The following is a 23503-nucleotide window of genomic DNA, read 5'->3' on the forward strand; positions in this document are numbered from 1 at the left end:
ATTGTCCTCTCTCTTTGTAAAAAAACATTGCATTTTTGAGACGCCTGCGTACTTTTGATTTAAGACATTTCTTGTGGATCCAAGTTTGGTTCAGTTTGGTTTTCTTAGGATCTATTCTTCTTTTTTTTTAAAAAAAAAAGATTCATTTATTTTATTTATGAGTACACTGTAACTGTCTTTAGACATACCAGAAGAGGGCATCAGATCCCATTACAGATGGCTGTGAGCCACCATGTGATTGCTGGGATTTGAACTCAGGACCTCTGGAAGAGCAGTCAGTACTCTTAACTGCTGAGCCATCTCCCCAGCCCAAGGATCTTTTTTTTTTTTTTTCTCGAGACAGGGTTTCTCTGAATAGCCCTGGCTGTCCTGGAACTCATTCTGTAGACCAGGCTGGCCTCGAATTCAGAAATCTGCCTGCCTCTGCCTCCCAAGTGCCTTCTTCTGGCCTCTGTGGGTGGGCAGCTTCACTCAAGTGCACAAACCCACACAGACACGTTAAACAGACAGTAAAACAAGCAAACGAAAGATGTCAGAGAAACAATCCAACAGAGATTTGAAAAGCTGTTTCACTAGAGGGGATGAACAGCCAAGACCGAGGGTGTTAAAAGATCCTCAGAGGGCAGGGGTGCAGCCTGGTCTGCCGAGAGCTTGCTTAGCACGAACAAAGCTGGGAGTTCAATCCCCAGCACCTCATAAACCAGGTATGGTGTTTTATGAGAGATTATAATATGGTGTATTATACACACCTGTAATTCTGACACGTTGGGGCTGAGGGGGGGGGTGCAGGAATTTGGTGCCAAGTTGGCTTCATAAAGTCCTGTCTCTCATCTGACTAGTTGTTAGGGAAGCAGAAGTCACAGCGAGAGGCTAACACGCAGGCACCACGCACCAGGATGAAGGCTCAGCATCTCAGGGATGTGGAGCTAATGACCCTATAGTAGGCTGCCACACGAGTTCGTTGCTTAGAGGAATGCAAAATGGCCCCCACCACTTTAGAAAAACAGGCTGGCTGCGTCTCAGAGAGTTAAATATAAACCCACAATGTGACCTGGGCATTCCATTGCCAGGTGGCTACAAAGGGAAGTGAGAACCAGCCCTTGAGGGAGGCGGGGGGGGGGGTATTGATCCTCCCCCACGCGGCTGTGGGTGTTTCACTCATCATTGCCTAAAATAGAAGGGCAAGTGTCTACCATTTTCAAGTAGATAAGCTGAGACAAAGGGATGATATCTCAGTAAAAGGACGCCTTGTCCTTGATAAAGCAGTGGATAAAAACTCTCCAAGAGGCTAAGAGAGACCACATTGGCAGGGTAGTTCCGCATGTGCATGTTTGCATTCGGATGCTTGTGGACCTCAGGGCTCAACGTCCCGTGTCTTGGTCACCCTCCATCACTTTCCGAGATGGGGTCTCGTTGGCCTGGGGCACTGACTCTGCTGGAGTAGCTACTCAGTAGACTTCAGGGCTCCGCATGTCTTTGCTTCTTTAGTGCTGGGATGCTGGGCTGACAGCCAGGGTGCTGGGGGGTGGGGACCCCCAAATCAGATCTGTCATTTACCTTTGAGCAGTGAGCACTTTGCCAACTGAGCTGTCTCCCCAGCCCCTTACTGAGATCATTTTTAGCAAGGCCCCATTGAAATGTTATTTGAGCAGAGATGGCACATTCTCTAGGAAGAACATCCACTATGTCCCTGAGGGAGTTCCTAGTGTGTGGATGTGGTTGTCTTAAGGGATCCCCTTGGCCACGGGCTGTGTCAGGTCAGGTCAGGTCAGGTCGTGTGGGCCGCGCAGGCAGGGTGGTGATGGAGGCCGTGAATGTGGAGATCCCTCCAGTGGGTCCAGGGTTGAGGCAGGCAGCCTCCTGACGCTTCACTTGGGTCTGAGATGGCTGAGGCTGGCAGGGTGACTCAGCAAGTAAAACTGCTTGTCACTTAAGCCTGACAGCCTGAGTTTCATCTTCAGGATCCATGAAAGGTAGAAGGAGAACCCCTAAAAGTTGTTCTTCCACTTATACCCACAGCTGCTTGCCCGCTCACTTGCTGTCTCCCTCCCTCCATGCCACCCCCTACTCTACCCCAGCCCTCTTTCCCTCTGCCCCATCCTGCCGCCTCTCAATAAATTAAAATCCCTGGGGATTATCACATACTCAGCTGAAAGGAGTCTGCCGTGTTCAGTTTCTGCCCAGGCACCCAGAAGGCTCAGTACCTCTTCTGAGTACCTCTCCTAACCAGTAAGTTTGCAAAGAAGAAACTTTTTAATCCCCCAAATCACCAGAACCTCATTCTTCACCTCATTGACCCCACTTTAATACTTGGGCTTTCCCCAGGGTGTCTGCAGTATGAACACTGTCTGCCTTTATTTACTCTGTTCCGTAACCTCCTGAGCCTTCAAGGGCTGTTAGGAGACAGGTCTGCCTTCCTCTGTCCAGCCCTTCCACCGCCCCAGCCCCAGCTGCTCTTGGCCCTGGAGGAGGGTTGGTCTGCATGGTGTCTGACTGAGGAGTACAGGAGGCTGACTATGGATTTGATGCCAGGCAGCTAGGATTCAGAAGCTGCCCAGCTGTTGACTCATTGTACGATGCCAGTGAGTCTCCTGCCTCAGTTTCTCACTAATGCTTTGATGACACCTTCCCTCCCTTCTGCCTTCTCTCCTGTTGGTTCACAGGATTACAGAAATGTAATCTCTCCATTGCTCTTTCTCTGTCCCCTCTCTTCTCAACAGTTCGGAGGACAAACTGGTGCAGCATCGCTGTCTACGTATCATGTCATGATGTATCAAGAAGACAGGTGGCTGGAGAGACGGCTCAGTGCTCAAGAACACTGGCTGCTCTTTGAAAGGACCCAGGCCAGAGTTCCAGCAACCACTTGGTGGCTCACAAGCCCTTAACTCTAGTTCCAGGGGGTCTGATGTCCTCCTGGAGTCTGTGGGTACCAGGCACACATGTGATGCACAGGCATGCAGGCAAAACACCCAAACATGAAATAAACAAATGTCTTGTCAGAGAAATAAATGAACTATCAAACTAGAAGACCTGGGATTCCTTGCAAAAGACTTGCGTCTGAGCTCTAGATAACACCTGTTTGCTCTCTAACCTGGAATTTGCTCCAGATCCAGTTTCTAGTCTGAAAGCTTGCTGGCTCTCCCCCTCCCCCTCCCTCTCCCACTCTTCCCTCTCCCTCTCTTCCGTCTCCCTCTCCCTCTCCTCCCTCTCCCTCTCCTTCCTTTCCCCCCTCCCTCTCCCCTCCCCCCTCCCCCCTCCCTCTCCCTCTCTCTCCTCCTCCCTCTCCCTCTCTCTCCCCCTTCTTCCTTCTCTCTCTCCCCCTCTCCCCCCCTCTTCCCTCTCTTCCTCCTCCCTCTCCCTCTCCCTCTCTCTCTCCTCTCTCCTCCTCCCTCTCCCTCTCCCCCTCTCCTCCCTCTTCCCTCTCTTTCTCCTCCCTCTCCCTCTCCCCCTCTCCTCCCTCTCCCTCTCCTCCTCCTCCCTCTTCCCCTCTTCTCCCTCTCCCCTCTCCCCCTTCTTCCTTTCCCTCTCCCCCTCCCCCCTCTTCTTCCTCTCCCTCCCCCTCCTGTCCCTCTCTCCCTCCCCCTCCTTCTCCCCTGTCCTCCCTCTCCCCCCTCCCCATCCTTCTCCCCTCTCCTCCCCCTCTCCTTTTCTTTCCTTTCCTTTCCTTTCCTTTCCTTTCCTTTCCTTTCCTTTCCTTTCCTTTCCTTTCCTTTCCTTTCCTTTCCTTTCCTTTCCTTTCCTTTCCTTTCCTTTTCTTTTCTTTTCTTTTCTTTTTTTGGTATTTTGAGACAGGGTTTCTTTTATATAGCTGTCCTGGAACTCACTTTGTAGGCCAGGCTAGCCTCGAACTCAGAAATCAACCTGCATCTGCCTCCCAAGTGCTGGGACTAAAGGCGTGCGCCACCACTGCCTGGCATGAGGCTTCTTTTATTGCAAGATTATGAAGGTGATCAGAGATGACAGAAGCCATCCCTTGGTGGCTCCTGGGTAGTTCTGACACAGATGCAGCTCACTAGCCAGTGGTGATCATTTACATTGATTATTAGCTTGGGTTCATTGAGGCAGGACGATGAGTCCTGAACATGGACGGCACCGTCCTGCGGGCGGGGTCTTGGGCGGAAGATGTAAAGAAGGCAAGCCGAGCCCCAGTGGCCACCTCCCTCTGCTTCTCACTGTGCACACAGTGCCACCAGCTGCCTGGGCCCTGCCACCATGCCTTCCCTCTGTGGCACACTCTACATCCAGGCTGCAAGCTAGAATAAGCCTTTCCTTATTTAAGTTGGTTTTCTCAGGTTCTCAGCCACTTTGTCACAGCAACAAGAAAAGTAAGAATCTGCCAATCAAATGAGACCCTAGGGACAGCATCACACAGCAAGCCAGCAGCAGCAGGCAGGGTTTGGACCAGTGCATGATGTCTGTTCTTCCCATCTTCGAGTCCACTGACCTCTTCTTTCTTTTCCTCATTTGCAGTGGCAGGTGTTGAACCCAGGACCTACCATTACTTGCCTGGCGCTCTAGCACCGAGCCTCATCCCAGACCACTGTTAGTTATTTTGTTTCCAAGACAGGGCTTCTCTGTGTACCCATGGCTGTCCTGGTACTTATTCTGTAGATGAGGCAGGCCTTGAACTCAGAGAGCCAACTGCCTCTGCCTTTGAAGTGCTGGGATTAAAGCATGCTCCACCTCCACCCAGCTCACTGTTTTTGTTTTTTAAGATTTATTTATTATATGTAAGTACACTGTAGCTGTCTCCAGACACCCCAGAAGAAGGCGGTCGTTACAGATGGTTGTGAGCCACCATGTAGTTGCTGGGATTTGAACTCAGGACCTTTGGAAGAGCAGTCGGTACTCTTACCTGCTGAGCCGTCTCTCCAGCCCTCACTGTTGGTTTTTGAATTCTACTTATCTAGTCGATTCCTTCTTGCTCCACCAGACAGAGCCAAGCTATCACTGAACATAGTCAGTGCCTTACTGACATCTTAGGCTTCCCATCATAGGAAAACCTGTTGTCTGTTGTGTTCTGTGCTGTCAGTCCTGACTCGTGGAGGGGGGGGCGGCTCTTGTCGCTGCCCCTGCTTCCTCTCTGTGTTCTCCGCTACACTGGGCCCCCTGCAGCCATCTTTGGACGTTTGCACTTCCAGCAGCCTCCTGGGCATGCGTATGCTCAGGCTCAGGACTCCTTCAATTGACTGTTTCCCAAACACTGCACCACCAGACACCCCAGAGCTCTGGCGGACTCCTAGGCATATGTGGGTATGTTTGCATTCCAGGCAGACACCATCATTATTTTGGGCAGGTGGCCACGAACCTCTGGGTCATGTCATGTCTTTGTGAAGCTGGCTTTTCAGAGCTTATGCAGATGCATAGCGAGTACGGCCCAACAATCCACAAGGGACAGAAAGCCAGGGTGCCAGTGTCCAGCTGGGTGCCAAGCTTTGAAGACCCAATAGGCATACGTTGTTAAAGCTTAAGACTCATTCGGCGCTTACTGGGGAAGATCACTGCTGGCTATTTATTTTGGCCTGGATGTTCTACGTCTTAGCCAAGGAAGTCTGGGGACGCTAGGACAGACTGGCCTTCACAGAAGCCTGCCTGCGGAGCTGCAAAGCGTGTAGCTGGAAGGACAGTACAAGATTTATTTTAAAATAGATAACGTTTGTTGTATGCTCAGGAAGTCACTGATGGAGAGGCAGTTCCTGAAGGTCACATGAAGGAGGTCATGGCCTGGGCTTCGAGTAGCAGGGCTCTGAGGAGAGACGGGGCGGGATGAGGACCTGCTTCTCAGTGCCACATGCACGCTAGCTGCAGGGCTTTATTGGAGGAAATGCAAACCCACAGGCCACTGTCAACCCTGACTCGGAACACACGTGTTAAACAAGGGTATGGGGGATGTGCGTGCAGCTAAAATCTCTGCAGCCCTGGGGAGGCCTGGCCTCTGTGGAAAGAATAACTTCATGCGAGGTGCCGCTCTGTCATGGCCTGAGGTGGTGGCAGGAGAGAGAGTGAGAAGAGGTTTGAAGGACCCATTCTGAGGAACCAAGAGGATAAGAGTGGACAAGAAGGTGGTCAGGATCAGGGTCAGGGTCAAGCACACTGAGTTGTGTCCATGCATGCAGTCATAGCCCTGGCTGTTGCCAGGCAGCTGGGGGGCAGTTGCTGCAAAGATAGGGCTCCTCTGAAAGAGTGTGCTCGCTGGGTGAGGACGAGGAAAGGCCAGCTAGCATTCACCTGTCACAGGTGTGAGAGAAAGGGAGACAGACGCAAGGAGGTGAGATACAGCAAGGGGTGAGGATGGGGTTCCCTGCAAGCCAGTGGAAGGAAAGGCTGCACCTATGGGTGGGAGCTGATGGTTCCTGGTTTACTTCTGTCTTAGTTTTACTTCTGTGAACATGATCACATGTTCACATGACATGACACCATGATCAAGGCAACTCTTAAAAGGACAACATTTAATTGGGGCTGGCTTATAGCTTCAGAAGTTCAGTCCATTATCATCAATGTGGGAACATGGTGGCCTCCGGGCAGGCAGGCATGGTGCAGGAAAAAGCCGAGACATCTTCATCTGAAGGCTGCTAGCAGAATACTGGTTTCCAGGCAGCTAGGATGAGAGTCTTAAAGCCCACACCCATAGTGACACACCTACTCCAACAAGGCCACACCTCCAAATAGTGCCACTCTCCGGGCCAAGCACATACAATCCATCCTACCATCCACGTGGGGAGGAGCAGTCTTTCCTATGAGGCTGCAGTACTCTCCGGGATGTTGTTGGGATTGTCAGGTTTTCTAGGGTCAAGGGCAGAGGTCTGGCCCCATAGCCAGTAATTTCTCGGGGGAGACACCCTAGAAGGAGGCCTGGGAAGAGATTGGGAGATGCTGGGTTTGAAGTTGGAAAACAGTCTGTTGCTGTGGCGGTGACACCACTGGAAGTGAGTACTTGGCACCTTGGAGACCAAGCCCCAGGACTGCTCAGCCCTACGGCAGCCGCGCCTCCGTGCGTCGCGGTCAGGCAGAGGCTGAGCAGCTGGTGCACATTGGCACATCCTCCAGGCTGCCTCCGGGGCCATGTCAAGTCGGGTTGCAGATGAGGAAATGCCTCGAGAATGCCCACAGTCACGTAGCTGCTAATTGGCAGAACCAGGGTTAGGGATGAGAGCCAGGTCCTTTCAGCTGGGCCGCCCTGTTGAGTCACCTGCTCTGTGGTGCTGACTGAGACCAGGGTGTGAGGGGCTCTGAAATGGAGGAGGCCGGAGCCCAGCGCTCAGGCTTTCAAACTGACTGCAATCCTGAAGGAAATTGGCCAATAACCTGGCTGAGGCTGGCAGGGGGCTTTGTGCAACCAAGAACTTGGCCTTTCTGGTTCTGTTCTGTGACATCAGGGTCACCTCAATGTTCTTAAGGAGATACCCGGGAGCTAGGTGAAGAGGCAGGCATGTCTCTTCCAATGACCTTGGTAGAAATCTTTAGTCTGAGGTCAGCAAGATGGCTCAGCAGGTGACAGTGCTTACTGTGTAAACCTGGTGACCTGTGTGCAATCCAAACACTCCACAGACTTGCCCCTGACCTGTACTGGCACACAGTGGCATACATGATTACACCCTCCCCACACACATATAATAACAAATTGACCTTTATTTTTAAAAGATTTATTTATTTATTATATCTAAGTACACTGTAGCTGTCTTCAGACACACCAGAAGAGGGCATCAGATCGCATTACAGATGGTTTTGAGTCACAATGTGATTGCTGGGATTTGAACTCAGGACCTCTGGAATAGCAGTCAGTGTTCTTAACTGCTGAACCATCTCTCCAGCCCCCAAATCGAACTTTTAAAAGATCTATTTGGGTGTGTATGGCTTTTGCCTGCATGTATGCACAGCAGAAGAAGGCACTGGGTCCCACGGTTACAGTCGGCGGTGAACCGCCACGTAGGTGCTGGGAACCTGAAAGAACAGCCAGTGCTCTTAACTGCTGAGCCGAGTCTCCAGCCCCTGCGAACTGAGGTTGTGGGAGTTAAAATCTCAGGGTGTGCCTGAGGCTCTTACAGTCTTCAGCAACGAGCTCCCCTTAGCTCAGTGGTTCTGTAATTCTGTTACCGTTATGAATCATAATGCAGATATCTGTTTCCTGATGGTCTTAGGGAACCCCTTTCAAATAGTTGACCCCCCCAAAGGGTCATGACCCACAGATGGAGGACCACTTGATTAGCCTCCAGCAAATTTGAGCGTCTGTGTGCTGTCCTGAAGACAGGGAGAGAATTTTACCCAAATGGAGCTCTGAGGACTAGGGTGAGGAACTCCCCCGTCTCTGAGGCTCACGGCAGTGGGTAGGTGCTGGCCAGTGCACCTGCTGTCCACAGGTGGCAGGACCAGGACCCTGAGGGGACTGAGAAGTGGTGGCAGTGAGGCCCACGCTGAAGAAGAGTCCCAGGCAGATGCTGGCGGGGAGAGGGTCTCATTTGTGTGTGCGCACCTGCCCTGTAAGTGTGCTATTGGCTCCGAGCATAGTGCAGGGTGGGGCTGACGTTTGCCCCTGCTTGGCCAGCTTCCAGCTGTGCCCTCTCTACTACCATGACCTTGGGTGGCCTTGGTCTATCACAGCACAGGAAGCTTAAGGGGCGACAGCATGGGAGATAAGGATAGGCCGGTGTTCTACCTTTTTAAATTTTTTTGTTTGTTTTATGTATATGAATATTGTTTTGCTTTTGTTTTTGTTTGTTTGTTTGTTTGTTTATTGAGATAAGATCTCTGTGTACCCTTCTGTCCTGGAACTCTTTGTTGACCAGACCAGCCTTGAACTCACAGAGATCTGCCTGCCCCTGCCCCCTTAGATGCTGAGATTTAAGGTGGGTGCTGCCGTGCCTGGCTGACTGTTTTGCCTGCTTGTGTGTCCGTGCACTGGTACCCATGGAAGCCGGGAGAGGGGCATCAGATCCCCTAGGACTGCGGTTATAAATGGTTATGAGCCATGTGGGTGCTGGGAATATAACCTGAATTCTCTGGAAAAGCAGCCGGTGCTTTTTAACCACTGACACTGAGCCATCTTCCTGGCCCAGTGGTTCTCAGCCTGTGTTGGGATGCCTCTGTGGTTCCCCTTTCAGGCATCCTGCATATCAGATATTACATTATGACTCATATCAGCAGAAGAATTACAATTAATGAAATAGCAATTAATTAATTAATTAAATTTTTTATGGTTGGGGATCCCCAGAAAATGAGGAGCTGTGTTAAAGGGTGCTGGCTTTAGGAAGGTTGGGAGCCACTGTTCCAGCCCATCCCCCTTCTGGTTTCCGAGACAAGTTTTCACACTGTAGCCCAGGCTGACCTGGAACTTACTGTTGTCGTCTAGGCTTGTCTTGGCCTCCTGCGTGCCATATTTACAGGCATGATAAACTACCAGACCCAGCTTTTTGAAAGTTTCTGCCTTATGTTTTAACCCTATAAACAGCCTTTAACTTGATAAATGGCCTTGCAAGTCTTTATTTCTGACAATCTTTGGGTCTGTGGAATTCTAGTTGGATTGTTTCATTTTTTAGTTTATCTCTGGGGACTGTGAAACATCTCTGATTTTGTTTGACTTCTGTGATAATAGTTGCAAAACACAGTACCCAGTGTTTACATAATATCTTTGAAGGAAAAAAAAGCTTAGTTCTATTTCAGGCATTTTCTTATCAGGACGAGCTTTTCTGGGGCCGTCCTGTTAGAATCAAGTAATCTCAAAAGAAAGAGATAACTCCCCAGGCTATGCTGGGCTGGGCTACAGAGGGCACTGCAAAGCTGGGGGGGGGGAGGTGGTCCAGGCGCCCCCCCCCCCCACATGGGAGCAAACAGAGCAGACATTGGGCATAGTGCCCTCCTCTTACTGCGTGGCAGCGGCAGCCAGCTGGAGGTGGCCATCTTCCGCCTCTCCTTTGAGAGGGAAATGCTTATATTATTTATGCTAGCTATGTGCTTAGTCTCAGAGTTGCCTGAACATGGACGCGCACAGAGCCAGGCCCGGCTGGCCCACCCTCTGGCCAGGTGTCTCAGCTGTGTGGCCTCCGTCCGCTTGCTGTTCTGGCTACTCCTCCACAGAACAGGCTCACCAGTCACTGAGAATTGGGTGGGCCTGGCCCTGGCCGTGGCAGGACCTCTTAGAGGTTATAGTGAAGATGAATGCGGACCTGGCTCCCGCGCCCACTGCCCTCGAGGCAGGTCGATGGAGAAAGCGCATGCCCAGGGTGGAGACCAACTTCTCAGAGGTCTGCAGCTGCTAGGGGGTCTGTGCACCAGGCTCGGTGACTAGCAAGCCTCACGTGCTGGTTTGTCCGCTTGATAGGCAGTGTGCTGCTGCTGTTTGCACTTTACAGGCGGGGCAGTTAGGTAAAGAGGGGACAGGTAATTGGCCCAAAATGACCCAGCCGTCGAGGAGTGGTGCAGACTCCAGCAGACCCTCTGTTCCTAATTGTCTTTCCTTTCACACTCCCTTCCTGGAAGGCACACACGCTTTAAATAATTGCACACACTTCACCATGGTCTTGCAGTCCTTGCCTCCTCTGGGGTTTTCCTCTGGGGAGTGGAGACATCCAGAGTTGCCATCTGCAGTGTTAGGCCAGGGACAGGGCGCTGATGGAATCACAGGGGATTCACATTGTTTACTCTTCCGGCTTTTTGTTTGCCGGGTTTGTTTAGGACTCAGTGTAGCTTTCCATAGTCGTGGCCCTGGCCTGCTGCCTGTCCTAGAGTTGGCACAGGCAAGGTGGCTGAGGTGGCAGGCTGTCCGTGGGCCTGTGGCTGTCTTTGAGGTGGCAGGCTGTCTGTGGGCCTGTGGCTATATTCCTCCAGTCCCATTATCTCAGGGGCTGGAAAGCTAATGAGCGTTTTTAAATGGACTTACTTCATTGAATTTAAATTGAAACTTTCTTTAAAGCTGTCTCATCCACACTCTGTCCCCCTGTGAGATCCATGCTCCCTCTTTGCATCCCCTAGCTGGCTTCTTGGAAGGACAGAGCTGGGTCTCAACCCAGGAAGCCCTGCCTGGACTCTGTTCTCCTCTCTCTCCTTCAGTACTGTGCTCCAGCCTTGCCTCAGGGTCCACCCGGCCCGAGTCTCTGAGGACACTAGCCTGTCTGGCCTCGGTTTCCTTGGCAGGTGGATGAAGGTGGGGGAGATTAGAAGGGCCGCACCTGGTATGTTGGCTGCTCTTGCTTACGGTGCACTCTGCAGTCGGCACTGTCGCGTATGGGTAGATCTCACGGCGTTAACAAGTGTGCTCGCTGTCGGCTCCTGTCACCTCTGGCCCTTGTTTCTGTTTTGTTTGGGGCCTCTCTCTACCCAGGCTGGCCTATCATTATCTGATCCTCCTGCCTCCATCTCCTGAGTGCTGGAATTACAGATGTGCACCACACACCTGACTTTCCGTGGCGTTCAGATTAATATCCTCAGTCCTGTGTTTCTTGATCTTCGTCCTGGCTTTTTGGGCTCCTCTTGTTCTGCCATGGTGCCCCAGCCTGCTGTCCTCCAGTGCGATGCCCGGGCACAGCTGTGCTTTGTCGGATAGCCCCTTGCTTCCTAATCCCAGTCACAGATATGTCATATCCTGGAATTACAGACAGACAGACAGACAGACAGACAGGGATTGAATTCCGGCCATCCGGCTCACACAGCAAGTGGTCTTACCTACTGAACCATGCTAGCCTTGAACTCAGATCCACCTGTCTCTCAAGTGCTGGGATTAAAGGCGTGTGCCCCCTTCCCGGCCCCACTTTACCTTTTGAAGTGCGATGACAGTAGGAGACAGTTCAGGCTTTAGGTCATAGCTCATCCCACTCCCTGATTCACTCTCCCAGTTAACTACAGGTGGCAGGGTCTTGCTATTGAGTCGGTGCCCTTTGGTGACAGTTGTCATGGGTACTGTGCTGTGGTCTTTGGCAGCTGGTGACAGACTCCTTTGCTGAGCAGTCTGAACCGATCCCCCACGCCACTTTGTCATCTTGAACCGCTAACAGTAAAGCAAAGGTTTCTGAAGTCCATCCTGGGTCAGGAAAGATGAAGAAAGAACGTTCACAGGCAGTCCTGCCTGTGATGGGGAACGGGGCAAGGCATCTGGAGAGCTGCCATTGGCGGTTAAGGATTCAGGCTCGCTCTCTCTTCTCTTTGCTCTCTTCCATCGCACTCCCACCTCTCTGCCTCTTGGGCTCTCTTCCCCTCCCCCTCTCTCCATGTGGTCATGGCCAGCCTCCACTTATCCACTCCTCCATTTCTCTTCTCTTCTCTTCTCTTCTCTTCTCTTCTCTTCTCTTCTCTTCTCTTTTCTTCTCTCTCTCTCTCTCTCTCTCTTTCTCTCTCTCTGCCTCTATCTCCCATCCTCTGCCCTGAATAAACTCTATTCTATACCAAAAAAAAAAAAAAAAAAAAAGGATTCAGGCTCAAAAATGTCTCCAAATCTCTTAGAGATGAACTATTGGCCAGTGACTGAATTCTTTTTTCTTTTTAAAGATTTATTTATTTTATGTATTTGAGTATACTGTAACTGGCCTCACACACACACCAGAAGAGAGCATCAGATTCCATTACAAATAGTTGTGAGCTATCATATGGTTGCTGGGAATTGAACTCAGGACCTCTGGAAGAACAGTCAGTGCTCTTAACTGCTGAGCCATCCCTCAGTGACTGAATTCTAAAAATTAGCCTTTGTCACATACCTAAATCTCATAGTAGAGGACTTTTGAAAACACAAGGTAACCATTCCTGGGCAGTCGTCCCAATGCCCTCTCCCTTACTGGTGGATAAGAGGCCTTCCCACCACACACACACACACACACACACACACACACACACACAGTCCAGATCTGAGCCACCGCCACTCGAATGGGAAGGCAGTGACTGACACACCTCCCAGAGGCACCGCTGCTTACACACCTGCTCGCTGCGTTCCTGCGGACGTCCTCACTTCTCATGTGGTGGATTGCTGCTTGCCTCTTTTCTGACTATGGCATGAATTTTGGTCAAAAAAAAAATGATACCCAAGTCACACTTTAAAGTCGCACATTTGTCCCCTTGAAGGGTTGACAAGAATGCAGATACCAAGGAGAAAGGAACTATCACATGTCCCATAGCTAAGCCTCACTGTAGAGGACTTGATGTCTGTCTGGTGCTTCCCTCAATCCCTCCGCGTGAGCACAGGAGTGGCATGAGCTGAGGCCTGCTAGCACCGTCTTCCTTCCCACTGCAGGGTTTCTGTGGAATCTCTGTCCAGTGTTAGCAGATCGCACGCATGCACCCAGAGTACGCGGGTACTGGGCGCCTCTGTGGACGTTATCCTCTAGGTGTACCACCATGCTGACTAGTCTCCTGAGCCGAGCCTTGCTGAGCTGAGCAGAACATGTTTTCCTTTCCCAGAGGGCTGATTCTCCATCAAGTCTGAGTTTCTTTCCTTTATTGACATGGCATGGGAGGCTATTTGTAGTTGGTCATCCATTAAGTTCAACCAGTGCCGTTCAGAGTGGGGGAGCACCAGGTTAGTTCATTCCTCGGGTTTTGGTTCCAAGGCTAGCTCAGAAGACAACTCTGCCAAGCAGGCCAGAAGCCTGCCTTCTTAGTTCCCAGAGTGTGCGACTGTCAGAACAGTTAAGTCTAGAACATCCCCCCACACACACACACACACACTTCTGTTATTCAAAGCAGGGGCCACTGGCTCGTGACAACTCAGGGTCACCACCATTTGTACCCCCGACCCTCCATGTTGGCTCATTCCATTGCTGCAAAGCTGCCACTGAGCCGTGGTCTCCACACCTGGGGTTCCTCAGAATGGCATAGAATGGTTTTGTCTCTCCTTACCACAGGATGGGACCGTACTGCCGTCACACGTGGATGCGAACCAGAGTTCTGACTGGAACGCTATGTTCCCTGCGTTCACTCATGGACCGTTGTCTTGTCTTCCAGGCCATGGTTGCTTGTTACCCAGGCAATGGAACAGGCTATGTCCGTCACGTGGATAACCCAAATGGAGATGGAAGATGCGTGACGTGTATATATTATCTAAATAAAGACTGGGACGCCAAGGTATGCAACTGAATTCAGTAGTGATGGCTTTTCTTCGAGCTGTGTGTGAGTTTTGTTTTTTTTTCTTATGGATCTCTGTAGTTCTCTCTCAAGTCCGCTGTGGTCTGGACACTCAGTGGATTTTTGTGACACGATACCTATAATGCTGTGTTTGAAAATGAACACTAATGTGAACACACAGCGGCATGCCTTGTGCAGTATGCACCTATGGGTAGTGCTGTGGTGTAAGTGGGCCTGGTGTAACACACCAGGAATCCCTGTACCTGGGAGGGGGAGGCAGGAGATTCAGGAGTTCAAGGAAGGTTTCCAGGGCAAGATAAATGTCAACCAGCCAGTTCTCCTTAAGCCATAGGGCGAGAGCCAGGCAGTGGTGGCACACGCCTGTAATCCCAGCACTTGGGAGGCAGAGGCAGGTGGATTTATGAGTTCGAGGCCAGCCTGGTCTACAAAGTGAGTTCCAGGACAGCCAGTGCTACGTAGAGAAATACTGTCTTGAAAGAAACAAAACAAAACAAGAAAACAGGAGGGTGAGGAGAAGAGGATGATGCGTTCGTCATCCCAATCTGACAGGTCTCTAAATGTTTGCAAGGTGTCGTGGGATTCAGTAGCATACAAAAGCAAAGAAGCAAGCCGCATTCCCATTGGCTGACGTCATGAGGGGAGGGGACGAGACCGTAGTCCACTGTCTAACTCTGAGTTCTAGGTCAGGCTCAGGGCAAGGCGTTCAGCTGCCCTTCAGTTTTGAGTCTGCCTGCTCAGGAGCGGCAGTTTGTTGGGCTTGCTTCACCTATGACCTTAGCATTCAGGGGGGTCAAAGGTTAAGGTCGGTCATCCTTGGCTACATGGGAGATCCAAGGACAGCCTGGGTTATTTGAGACCTTGTCTCAAAAGTCAAGTAACTAAATATCTCCAGATTGGTGATTTTAGTCTAGTGTTTTTCCTCATAGTTGGAAACACAGGGCCAGGTCTATATGCATGCCCCCCACTCCTCATTTGGGTCCCCATGATTTTCAGTAGACTCCATGTACTGTCTGTGATGAGTATCTAGTCTTCAAGAGAGCTGCGATGGAGGTAAAAGAGTTGTATGGACCGAGTTGAGCTCTTAGCAGCTACAGTTAGAATTTAGACCCAGGCTGCCTGGGGATAGCTGGGTACACAGTGGGTTAGGGTGGGAGATGACAGCAGGCTAGGGTCACTGCCACCAAGCCTGAGGATCTAAGTTCGATCCCCGGGACTCACCAACTCCAAAATTTGCCCTCCGACTTCCATGGGTACATAGATGTAGATTAAAAATAAACAGCATAGGCTCACCTGCTTGCTTCAGTAGCTGTTGGAAGTTACAATACCGTGCTTATTTATCTGATGGTACATTAAAAGGTAAGCCACTCGGCAAAGGTGGCTTCGTGCCACCTCAGGGCGACTAGAAATACTCACTGGTTTTCAAACCTTGCAAATAGGGTCGGAAATTTTGTACGTTTGTCTATGACAAGTAAATTCCTTACAACAAAAATGAATTTTCCTGTGCATCCATCCACCCTGTACGAGGAGACTCAGTTCACCATCACGCCTTGCTAGTTAATATAACTGAATTTACAGCTAACCCAGCTAAGCATTTTGAGTCGTTTAGCTCTGCCTACAGCCAGTTTAACCTGGTACCATTCTCGGCGGCTCATACTGACATACTCTGCTCTCTCCCCAGGTAAGTGGAGGGATTCTTCGAATTTTTCCAGAAGGCAAAGCCCAGTTTGCTGACATTGAACCCAAATTTGATAGACTGCTGTTTTTCTGGTCTGACCGGCGTAACCCTCATGAAGTACAGCCAGCATACGCCACAAGGTAGTGCTCCGCTCACGGGTACTTGGTTGACAGCGCGACAGGGCAGGGCGAGTCTGAAGGGTGACCCTGAAGTTTGTTTCTGTGGAGCAGCTGCCAGCTGTCCAGGCCCTCCCTCGGCGTTATGGTCTCCTTGATCTGAATGGCCATCAGAATTCGTGCATACGCCTGAGAATGTCAGTCTGCAATAAGCTGCCCTTCGCCTGAGGTAGAAAGAACAGGACTGACCTCCCCCACTCTGCGGCTCCCACCCCCCACCCCAACATGGTGCACCTCTTAACACTGCCTACTCCAGGATTCTGTGGGTGTTTCCAGAGCACTCTTAGAAAACTGGTAAAGGAAAGGAGCAGTTTTTCAAAAATAATTCCGAGAGCAGAAGTGGGGAGAAAAGGAATTGACAGATGGGGTGGTGTCCATGTGTGGTGCATCCTGGGAAATGGGAAGACAAACCCGAATCACCTCCACATCTGTGACCATGGGTGGTAAAGCCTGCTACTCTAGCACCAGGACTGCTGCAAGCTCAGGGCCAGCCTGGGCTACATAGTAAAGTCCAGGCCAGGCGACAGCAGCGTAATGGGGCCCTGTCTCAAAAAGCAACCTCTCTGGTTCCCGTCATGTCTCTTTCATTGGACTACAAGGTTTAGATTCTAAACTGAATATGTTAATCCATACACGTTCACATGAATGTGGTGGTTGTTTCGTTGTTGGTTTTTTTCCACGTAGCGTAAGTTAATGGAAAGGTTCAGAAGGCTCCAAAAGCCCAGGTCTGTAGCACACGCTTGCGGAGAATGTGCCTGCTTCTATCAGGGAAAATGGCAGCAAAGTCTGATTTCTTTTCTTCTCTGGCTTAAAAGCAGCCAGGAGCTGGCGAGATAGAGCCTCCCCAGTGTTAGGGTACAGTGGCCAAGGTTGGTGGCCACGGATGAGGCCCTGGAGTCTGCTTCCAACCCGTGTGGCTTCCATCACTGATTCACAGTGGGAGCAGCTGCCTGCCAGAGCCTGAGGTCCTAGGTACCCTGACAGGAAACCTGGGGACCAGGCATGGCACACACAGTGAGGGCAGAGGTGCAGTCGGGAGAGGGGCTGCTGGGCCAGAGAACAGAGGCCGGAGGCCAGGTGGGTCTGTATGCCCAGGCAGAGGGGAGGCAGTCACGTCTGGAGGGTGAGGAATGCAGCTCCTGACAGAAACAGTTTTCTCGTGAGGACTCCGGGCTCTGATCAGATATCAGACTTCTGATTGGCAGTTGACTGACAGCCTGGGACCCAGGCAAGAGCTGTTCAGAACCACCTGTATAACCCTGTTCCCTGAAAGAGACCTTGATGGGAACAGGGGCGCAGCCTGAGCAGAGCTAGTCAGCCACTGGCTAGTGTTAGGGCGCGTGCACTGTGGTGCCTGCCGCGAGCTCTGCCCGTGTTTGAGCCTTCAAGCAAGGTGACGTGATTGCACAGCCGTCGTCGTCGTTCGGGTTGTTGCTTTTCCCATGAACTTTGGCCTGGATTTGCAGACTTACCTAACGATGGCTCTCCTGAGGGACCAGTGGCCTGAGGCATATGCTCACACACACCAGTGTGTGTCCCTGTGCTCCACTGTTTACAGCGAGTGCTGGCTGCCTCATGCTATTAGCTCTGGAGTCAGACACCGTGAGACACACTACTGTTGGGCCATGAAGTCACCTGCTTTTAGCTCTAAACAGACCTGTCACACCACATTTATTTGTGGGATAAAGTAGTTCAGTTAGAAGAGGTCTTTTGGGAAAAGGTCAGCCAAACCCAGCATCAAAGCATAGTGACTTTTTGGGAAGGAATCCTAGAAGTTTGTGAGTATTGCCTAACTCTTCCTCAGTGACTCAGAGTCAAAGATGTTAGACGACTGGCCTACGTTTCTTTGGCCCAGTCACTGTCCCTCCTTTCTGAGCACTCGCCCTTCCTTTAACGGCTTATGACCACGGAGGCTGGGTGGGTGCGTAGAGAGGCTCTGAGCCTCCCTTGGATGCTGTAGCTCATCTGCGGGACGGACCAGACTCACTTGCGGGTTAACACATCAGTCTTAGACTGCTTCACAGTTACAAGTTGTCAGAACACTTTCTTCACAGGGACCATTCTGATCCTGTCTTAAATTTCCTTCTAGGTACGCAATAACTGTTTGGTATTTTGATGCAGATGAGCGAGCAAGAGCTAAAGTAAAATATCTAACAGGTAAACACAGCTGGGCGTGGCCGGAACAGTTGGGGATGGTGTCTTCCGAAAGCCACAGTCCAGGAATGTTTCTGCCAGATTCCTTAAGTCCCTAGTTTAAACAGGATTTCTCTAATTAGTTTCATTCTTATCTGCTGAAATTGTCCAGAGCTTAGCGAAGGTTTGATGCATGCATGGGTTAGTTAACTCAAGCACAGACTGAGTTTTTCTGTGATGGCCCCCTGAGCCTGAAGCTCCGTGGTGCTCTTCAGGTTCCCTGGTTCCCTCCCCTTGTCTTTCAGATAAGTGAATATTCCTTCCTCCATAACATTCACTCTGAAGAACGTGTGGCGGGCTGGAGAGATGGCTCAGTGGTTAAGAGCACTGACTGCTCTTCCAGAGGTCCCGAGTTCAATTCCCAGCAACCACATGGTGGCACACAACCATCTGTAGTGGGATCTGATGCTCTCTTCTGGGATGTCTGAAGACCGCTGCAGTGTACTCATATACATAAGATAAATAGATAAGTCTTTGGGCTGGAGAGATGACTCAGTGGTTAGGAGCACTGGCTGCTCTTCCAGATGTCCTGAGTTCAATTCCCAGCAACCACATGGTGGATTACAGCTATCTATAATGGGATGTGATACCTTCTTCTGTCATGCAGGCATATATGCAAATTAAGTACTCACAGACATAGATTTTGAAATCTTTAAAAAAAAGAATACATGGCCACAAGGAAAGTCTGTATAGAAGAGGCAAACCAGCTCATCAGACAGGTGTGCAGATTCCCAGGTGCCAGCTTTGTGTGTAGGCCATGGACTTCATGCACCTGTGTGTCCTGGAGCCCGAAGCTTGTCAGCTAGTCACAGACCCACTCACCGAGTTCCATGGAGCTGGACTCAACTTTGCCTTTTGTAGTAATGTAAAAAAATGGGATGCTGGTACACTTTCTGGGGTGTTTCAGAGCTTTAAAGATGGTACTGATTCTGGTGAGATGGCTCTGCTTGCCATCTAAGATCTGTGCAGAGCAGTGTGTTTGTCACAGCTGGTGGGATGGAACACATAGGACACTGGAGAAGTGATGCATTGTTTCTGGTGTCTGGGGTACAGTCACAGGTGCTTCGTGAGTGGGGTGCAGTCTCGGAAATTCCATTGCTTATGAGTGAATGCCTCTTTTTCTTGCAGGTGAGAAAGGTGTGAGGGTTGAACTCAAGCCCAATTCGGTCAGCAAAGATGTCTAGCGGGGCCTTGGGTCCGGCAGTACCCACGTTACCTACAGCCTCTCAGTTGCCTTCTGTGGACTTGTAGACAGGATGAACAGAGAAACCTGCCTGGTATTTCAGCTGGGCGTCAGGCGACGTCACCAGGTGTCATCCAACAGAGGGCTCCATCTGCTGGGACTGGACTGTGGGGTCAGCTTCAGATCTGTGACTGCTCTTGGCTGCTGACCGAAGAGGACACGCTGTTGGAGGAGAGTGGCTTTTCCATCTGGACACGAAACAAGGGCCCTTTGTAGGATTTTCTTCAGTCTTCTATTTTGCCAGACCTGTCACCTAACTGAGTTCATTTCATCTCTTTTTTATATCAAGTTTGAATTCGGGGAATTTTTGTATTAGGTACAATTTATCAACTGAATTAAGAAAAAAAATTTACAGTATTATTCTCAAAATAACATCAATCTATTTTTGTAAATCTCTTCGTGCTATTAAATTTTGCCCTAAAGGCCTCCTACGATGATTGTTGCCAGTTGAATGATGATTCGTTTCTTCTGCCTGGAAGTAACGGAAGGGCACTGTGTCCCAGCTCAAGCGCACGAGGTTTCTCTTGGCCCGGCTCTCAGTGATTCGAACTTGCAAAGGTCGCTGCTCTTGTGCTTCTTCAACCTAACAGTAGATGGTTGCCACTGGCACTCAACAGACTCATAGTTATGAGAGGAAACAAGCCACAGGAAAAGGGTTTGTCTCTTCAGTTAATTTTTTTAAAGCTAAGTGACAGGCACTAAATGAACCCAAGCTCTTCCTCGGCTCGGGTTCCCAAGACAAAGGGCTTTCTCCTGTGGCAGGTCTAGCCTGTCCACAGCGTGTCCCACTGCCGCAGGTTTCCCTGTGGCTTCTCCCTAGGTTTTTTTTTTTTTTTTTGTCTGTGCTTCCAGACCCTTCCAGGTCAGGGCCATGTTCTTGTGGCAGGGCACCTGGTGGCCCAGGCACGTGGATGTGTGTGGTTGTAGCCTCAGTTGACGTCATTGGCTCCTGAGACAGCCCTGAGCCATTTTCATATCCAGTAATGAAAGTCGAGTGCTAGCTTAGAAATCAAGGTGGGGGGTGTGTGTAAAAGCACACTCTTTATTTTATGGGATTTTCTCTTTCTAGAGGACAGAGGGACAACTACACAAGGCTCCTGTCACCTCTGAAGTCCCCTTAGAATGCCAGAGTTTGCACAGATTGTGGGTGTAGCTCCTGTCTCCTTAGGTGTTCTGTCTCCGACCTTGATCTTTGCCAAAATGTGTATATACAGAACTATTTCTGTGTATTTCCCTCCACACCAGTCTTAGCACCTGTGTAGTTTGTATCCAGTTAGAAACCTTTTCTATGGAAAGCTCAGTAATTCTTATTAAGAGATTGCTATTGTTCATGTAAAACATGAAAACAACCCAGTAAATCTGAGTGTGAATGAGGGCTTACTCAGCACTGTGCTTGCATGAGGGGCTCGCGGCAGGAAGTCCCTTCTGACCCGTATCCGCTGACCACACCTCTCCAGCAAGTGCCTCCGCCACTGGCCAGCTCGAGGTCTGGCCACCGGGCTCCGAAGCGCTGCATTTCCGAGTTGGGAGAACTGTTTGGCATTGGTGGCAGAAGATCTGACTGACTGGGGCAGCAGCCTTTTTAATTCTGGAGACCCTGCAGTCCTTTGTACCTCAGACCTTTACTGATGTACCAGGTCCCAGGTTCTGTGGCGGGGGATCGGGTGGGTGTGCTTGCAAGACAACATTTAAATATTATATCTTTTGGAAAGTATGTGCTTTCCTGGAGGTCACTGTGAAAACGAAATAAGAAATCAGAATAGTCATCCCCTTAAACTTAAACTTAAACTCAGTTTCATGTTAGGACTCTAGTTAGAACCGTTTGTGGCCTGTGTGTGTTAATCCTGGTTAAAGAGAGAGAAAGCCTTATGACACTGTTTCTGTTCAGCACACTAACCAGTTGTGTGTGGAACAGCCCTTTTTGCACGACAGGCAGGGCACTTAAGGATTCGCAGAGAGACTCGTGTGGTCATTTGGAAGTGGTGTTTCCTATGAAAGCCTCTCACGTTGCTTGTAAAGCTAATCTAATTAAAAAGATGTATAAATGTTCTTGAAAAAATGGTAACTGTTGTCACTTCCAGCTGTCGTCTGTTTCCTGGCCCATTACCATGGGCTTTCCCCGAGAGCCCATTGGTCAGTTACTTACTGCAGTCCATCTTGGATCTAGTCCACACCATTGCAGCAATTCCCTTCTGTAACTAACAAAGCAAGCGCCCCATAGACGCTCCAGGTGCGGAGACACAGCGGTCAGTGGCTGCACCTGCGTTCTCAGCACTGGGGTTCCTCCTCCCCAGTAAGCTTTCACATTGCATGAAGCCCCATAGCTATTGAATGTGTCATTTGGTTTGTGGTCATCTTTGGGCAGAGCAATAGGACCTATAATATAGCTCTAAGCATCTAGTGTGGTGGGTGTGGTGCACACACCTTTAGTCCTATCGCTTGAGAGGTGGAGGTGGAGGCAGAGACAGGAAGATTTCTGTGAGGCTAGTGAGACCCTGTCTCCAAACCACCATCTGAGAGTGGTGTTGAGTGTTGTGTCTTCTTTGGGCATTTGGGAAATGGTTCTTAAATATGAGGTGGAGTGGGTCAGAGGACAAGTCTAAATGTGGCAATGGGGTAAAACAGAATCAACACTCTTCAGTTTGGCTGTCACCTTCTGAGCCGTTAGTTTAGTTTTGCTTTTGCCCAGGCTGGCCTCAGAGCAGTCCTGCTCAGCCTCTGTTGACTTCCTCCTGGGTCCTGAGGCTAGACACCTGAGCCTGCCGCCTGGCCTGGTGCCCTTTCTGCCCACCTGGCTCCCTGGAGCCATCTGTTCAGTGTTGGTTTTCCTGTTCCCCAACTCCAAGTTTACCACTCCTGGTGCCCACGTTGTAAGGGGAATAGATACTCTCAAGGTTGGCAACTCAGCCCTAAACAGGAACCCACACTGGAAAACATTGCTTTAGATTTTGAGGTATCATTCTGGCGTGACTCTTGGGAAGTCCTAGCCCTGGTTTTTTATGCTGCAGAGTCTGTTGGAGACTCTGGAATATTCTCATCCCCGGGCTCTATAATCTCAGTTGGCCTTAGCGTCTGGCTTTTCTCTGCCCTGGTGAAATCACACCCCACGCCTGGGGCATTCTCTGCTCTTTTCACATCTTTCCCCTAGCACTGTGGGGACAGAGCAACACATGAATTTCATCCGTGACGTGTTTTTTCGGGAAAGAACGTCACTTCACCTATGAAGGTGAGTGCTGGAGGAGACCAATTAGCCAGAAGTCCCCATTGCATTTGCAAGGCAAGGAAACTCAAGCCTTTCCAAAAAAAGGAAACTTGAGACTACTTGGTCTAAACTGTACAATATAAGAAAATCTAAATGCAGTCAAACAAGCATGTTCTTGGGTAAAACTTAACCCTTTAAAGATCCATCTCCTGCACTGTGGCATACTCCTGTAGGTACAGCTACAAGGAGGGCTGAAGCCCAAGTTGGGGGTTCAAGTCAGCTGGATTAGCATGGCCAGATCCCGATCTCAGAACTCAATGACCAAACAAGAAAGGCAGGAAGGTGGGAATAGTCTTCCCTTCAGGGGACAGACTGAAGAGTTATCTCAAGTTAAAGCCAAGCACCGCGGGCAGCTGAGATGATAGATGAGGCTCTTACTACCAAGTCTGACCCTGAACCTGGACCTATGTGGTAGGAGAGACCTCTGGCTAAGCATGCTTAAAAAAAAAAAAAAGACTACCAGATGCAGATGCCCAAGGAAGGATGGAAACAGAGTGAGGTAGAAAGCCCCCTTACCTCATTCTGTGGCCCTTAGGGTTAACTTGCCCAGAAGAGTTAGAAAGCAAGCAGAGCACACAACACATCCGGGTTCCAGGCTTACGTTGCTATATCCAAGCAGTATTGATAGAATGGTTAGCTTCTCCAGTGTGTGGAGAAAGCACCCTCTGCCTTCTAATTCTGGTCCCATGGAGCAGCTATGGAAACACTTAGCTAACAACTACAATCACTGTGTCCAGGTTATTTTATAAAGGAAGCGATGTTGGTTGTGATTTTTTGTTTTGTTTTTTGAGACAGGGTTTCTTTGTGTAGCCCTGGCTGTCCTGGAACTCACTCTGTAGAACAGGCTGGCCTTGAACTCAGAAATCCACCTGCCTCTGCCTTGGGGCTGGGAT

At 50.2% G+C, this 23503-nt stretch overlaps 1 protein-coding gene across 3 annotated transcripts in view; it reads left to right on the forward strand.

Annotated features, from left to right (window-relative positions):
* Egln1 (egl-9 family hypoxia inducible factor 1) overlaps window positions 1-19780 on the forward strand; it is a 33756-nt gene extending 13976 nt beyond the window's left edge. The window contains exons 2-5 of one of the 3 annotated variants that reach the window (XM_052166311.1): window positions 13921-14040; window positions 15740-15876; window positions 18002-18069; window positions 19234-19780. In XM_052166311.1, the coding sequence (XP_052022271.1) occupies window positions 13921-14040; window positions 15740-15876; window positions 18002-18069; window positions 19234-19289 (381 nt within the window). In that variant the 3' untranslated portion in view covers window positions 19290-19780. The remainder of the gene's footprint in view (window positions 1-13920; window positions 14041-15739; window positions 15877-18001; window positions 18070-19233) is intronic. The other 2 variants (XM_052166313.1, XM_052166312.1) reach the window with 2 other exon arrangements.
* The last annotated feature ends 3723 nt before the right edge of the window (window positions 19781-23503 follow it).

The sequence above is a fragment of the Apodemus sylvaticus genome, chromosome 21 (assembly GCF_947179515.1).
Source record: "Apodemus sylvaticus chromosome 21, mApoSyl1.1, whole genome shotgun sequence".
In the NCBI taxonomy this organism is placed as follows: Eukaryota; Metazoa; Chordata; class Mammalia; order Rodentia; family Muridae; genus Apodemus; species Apodemus sylvaticus.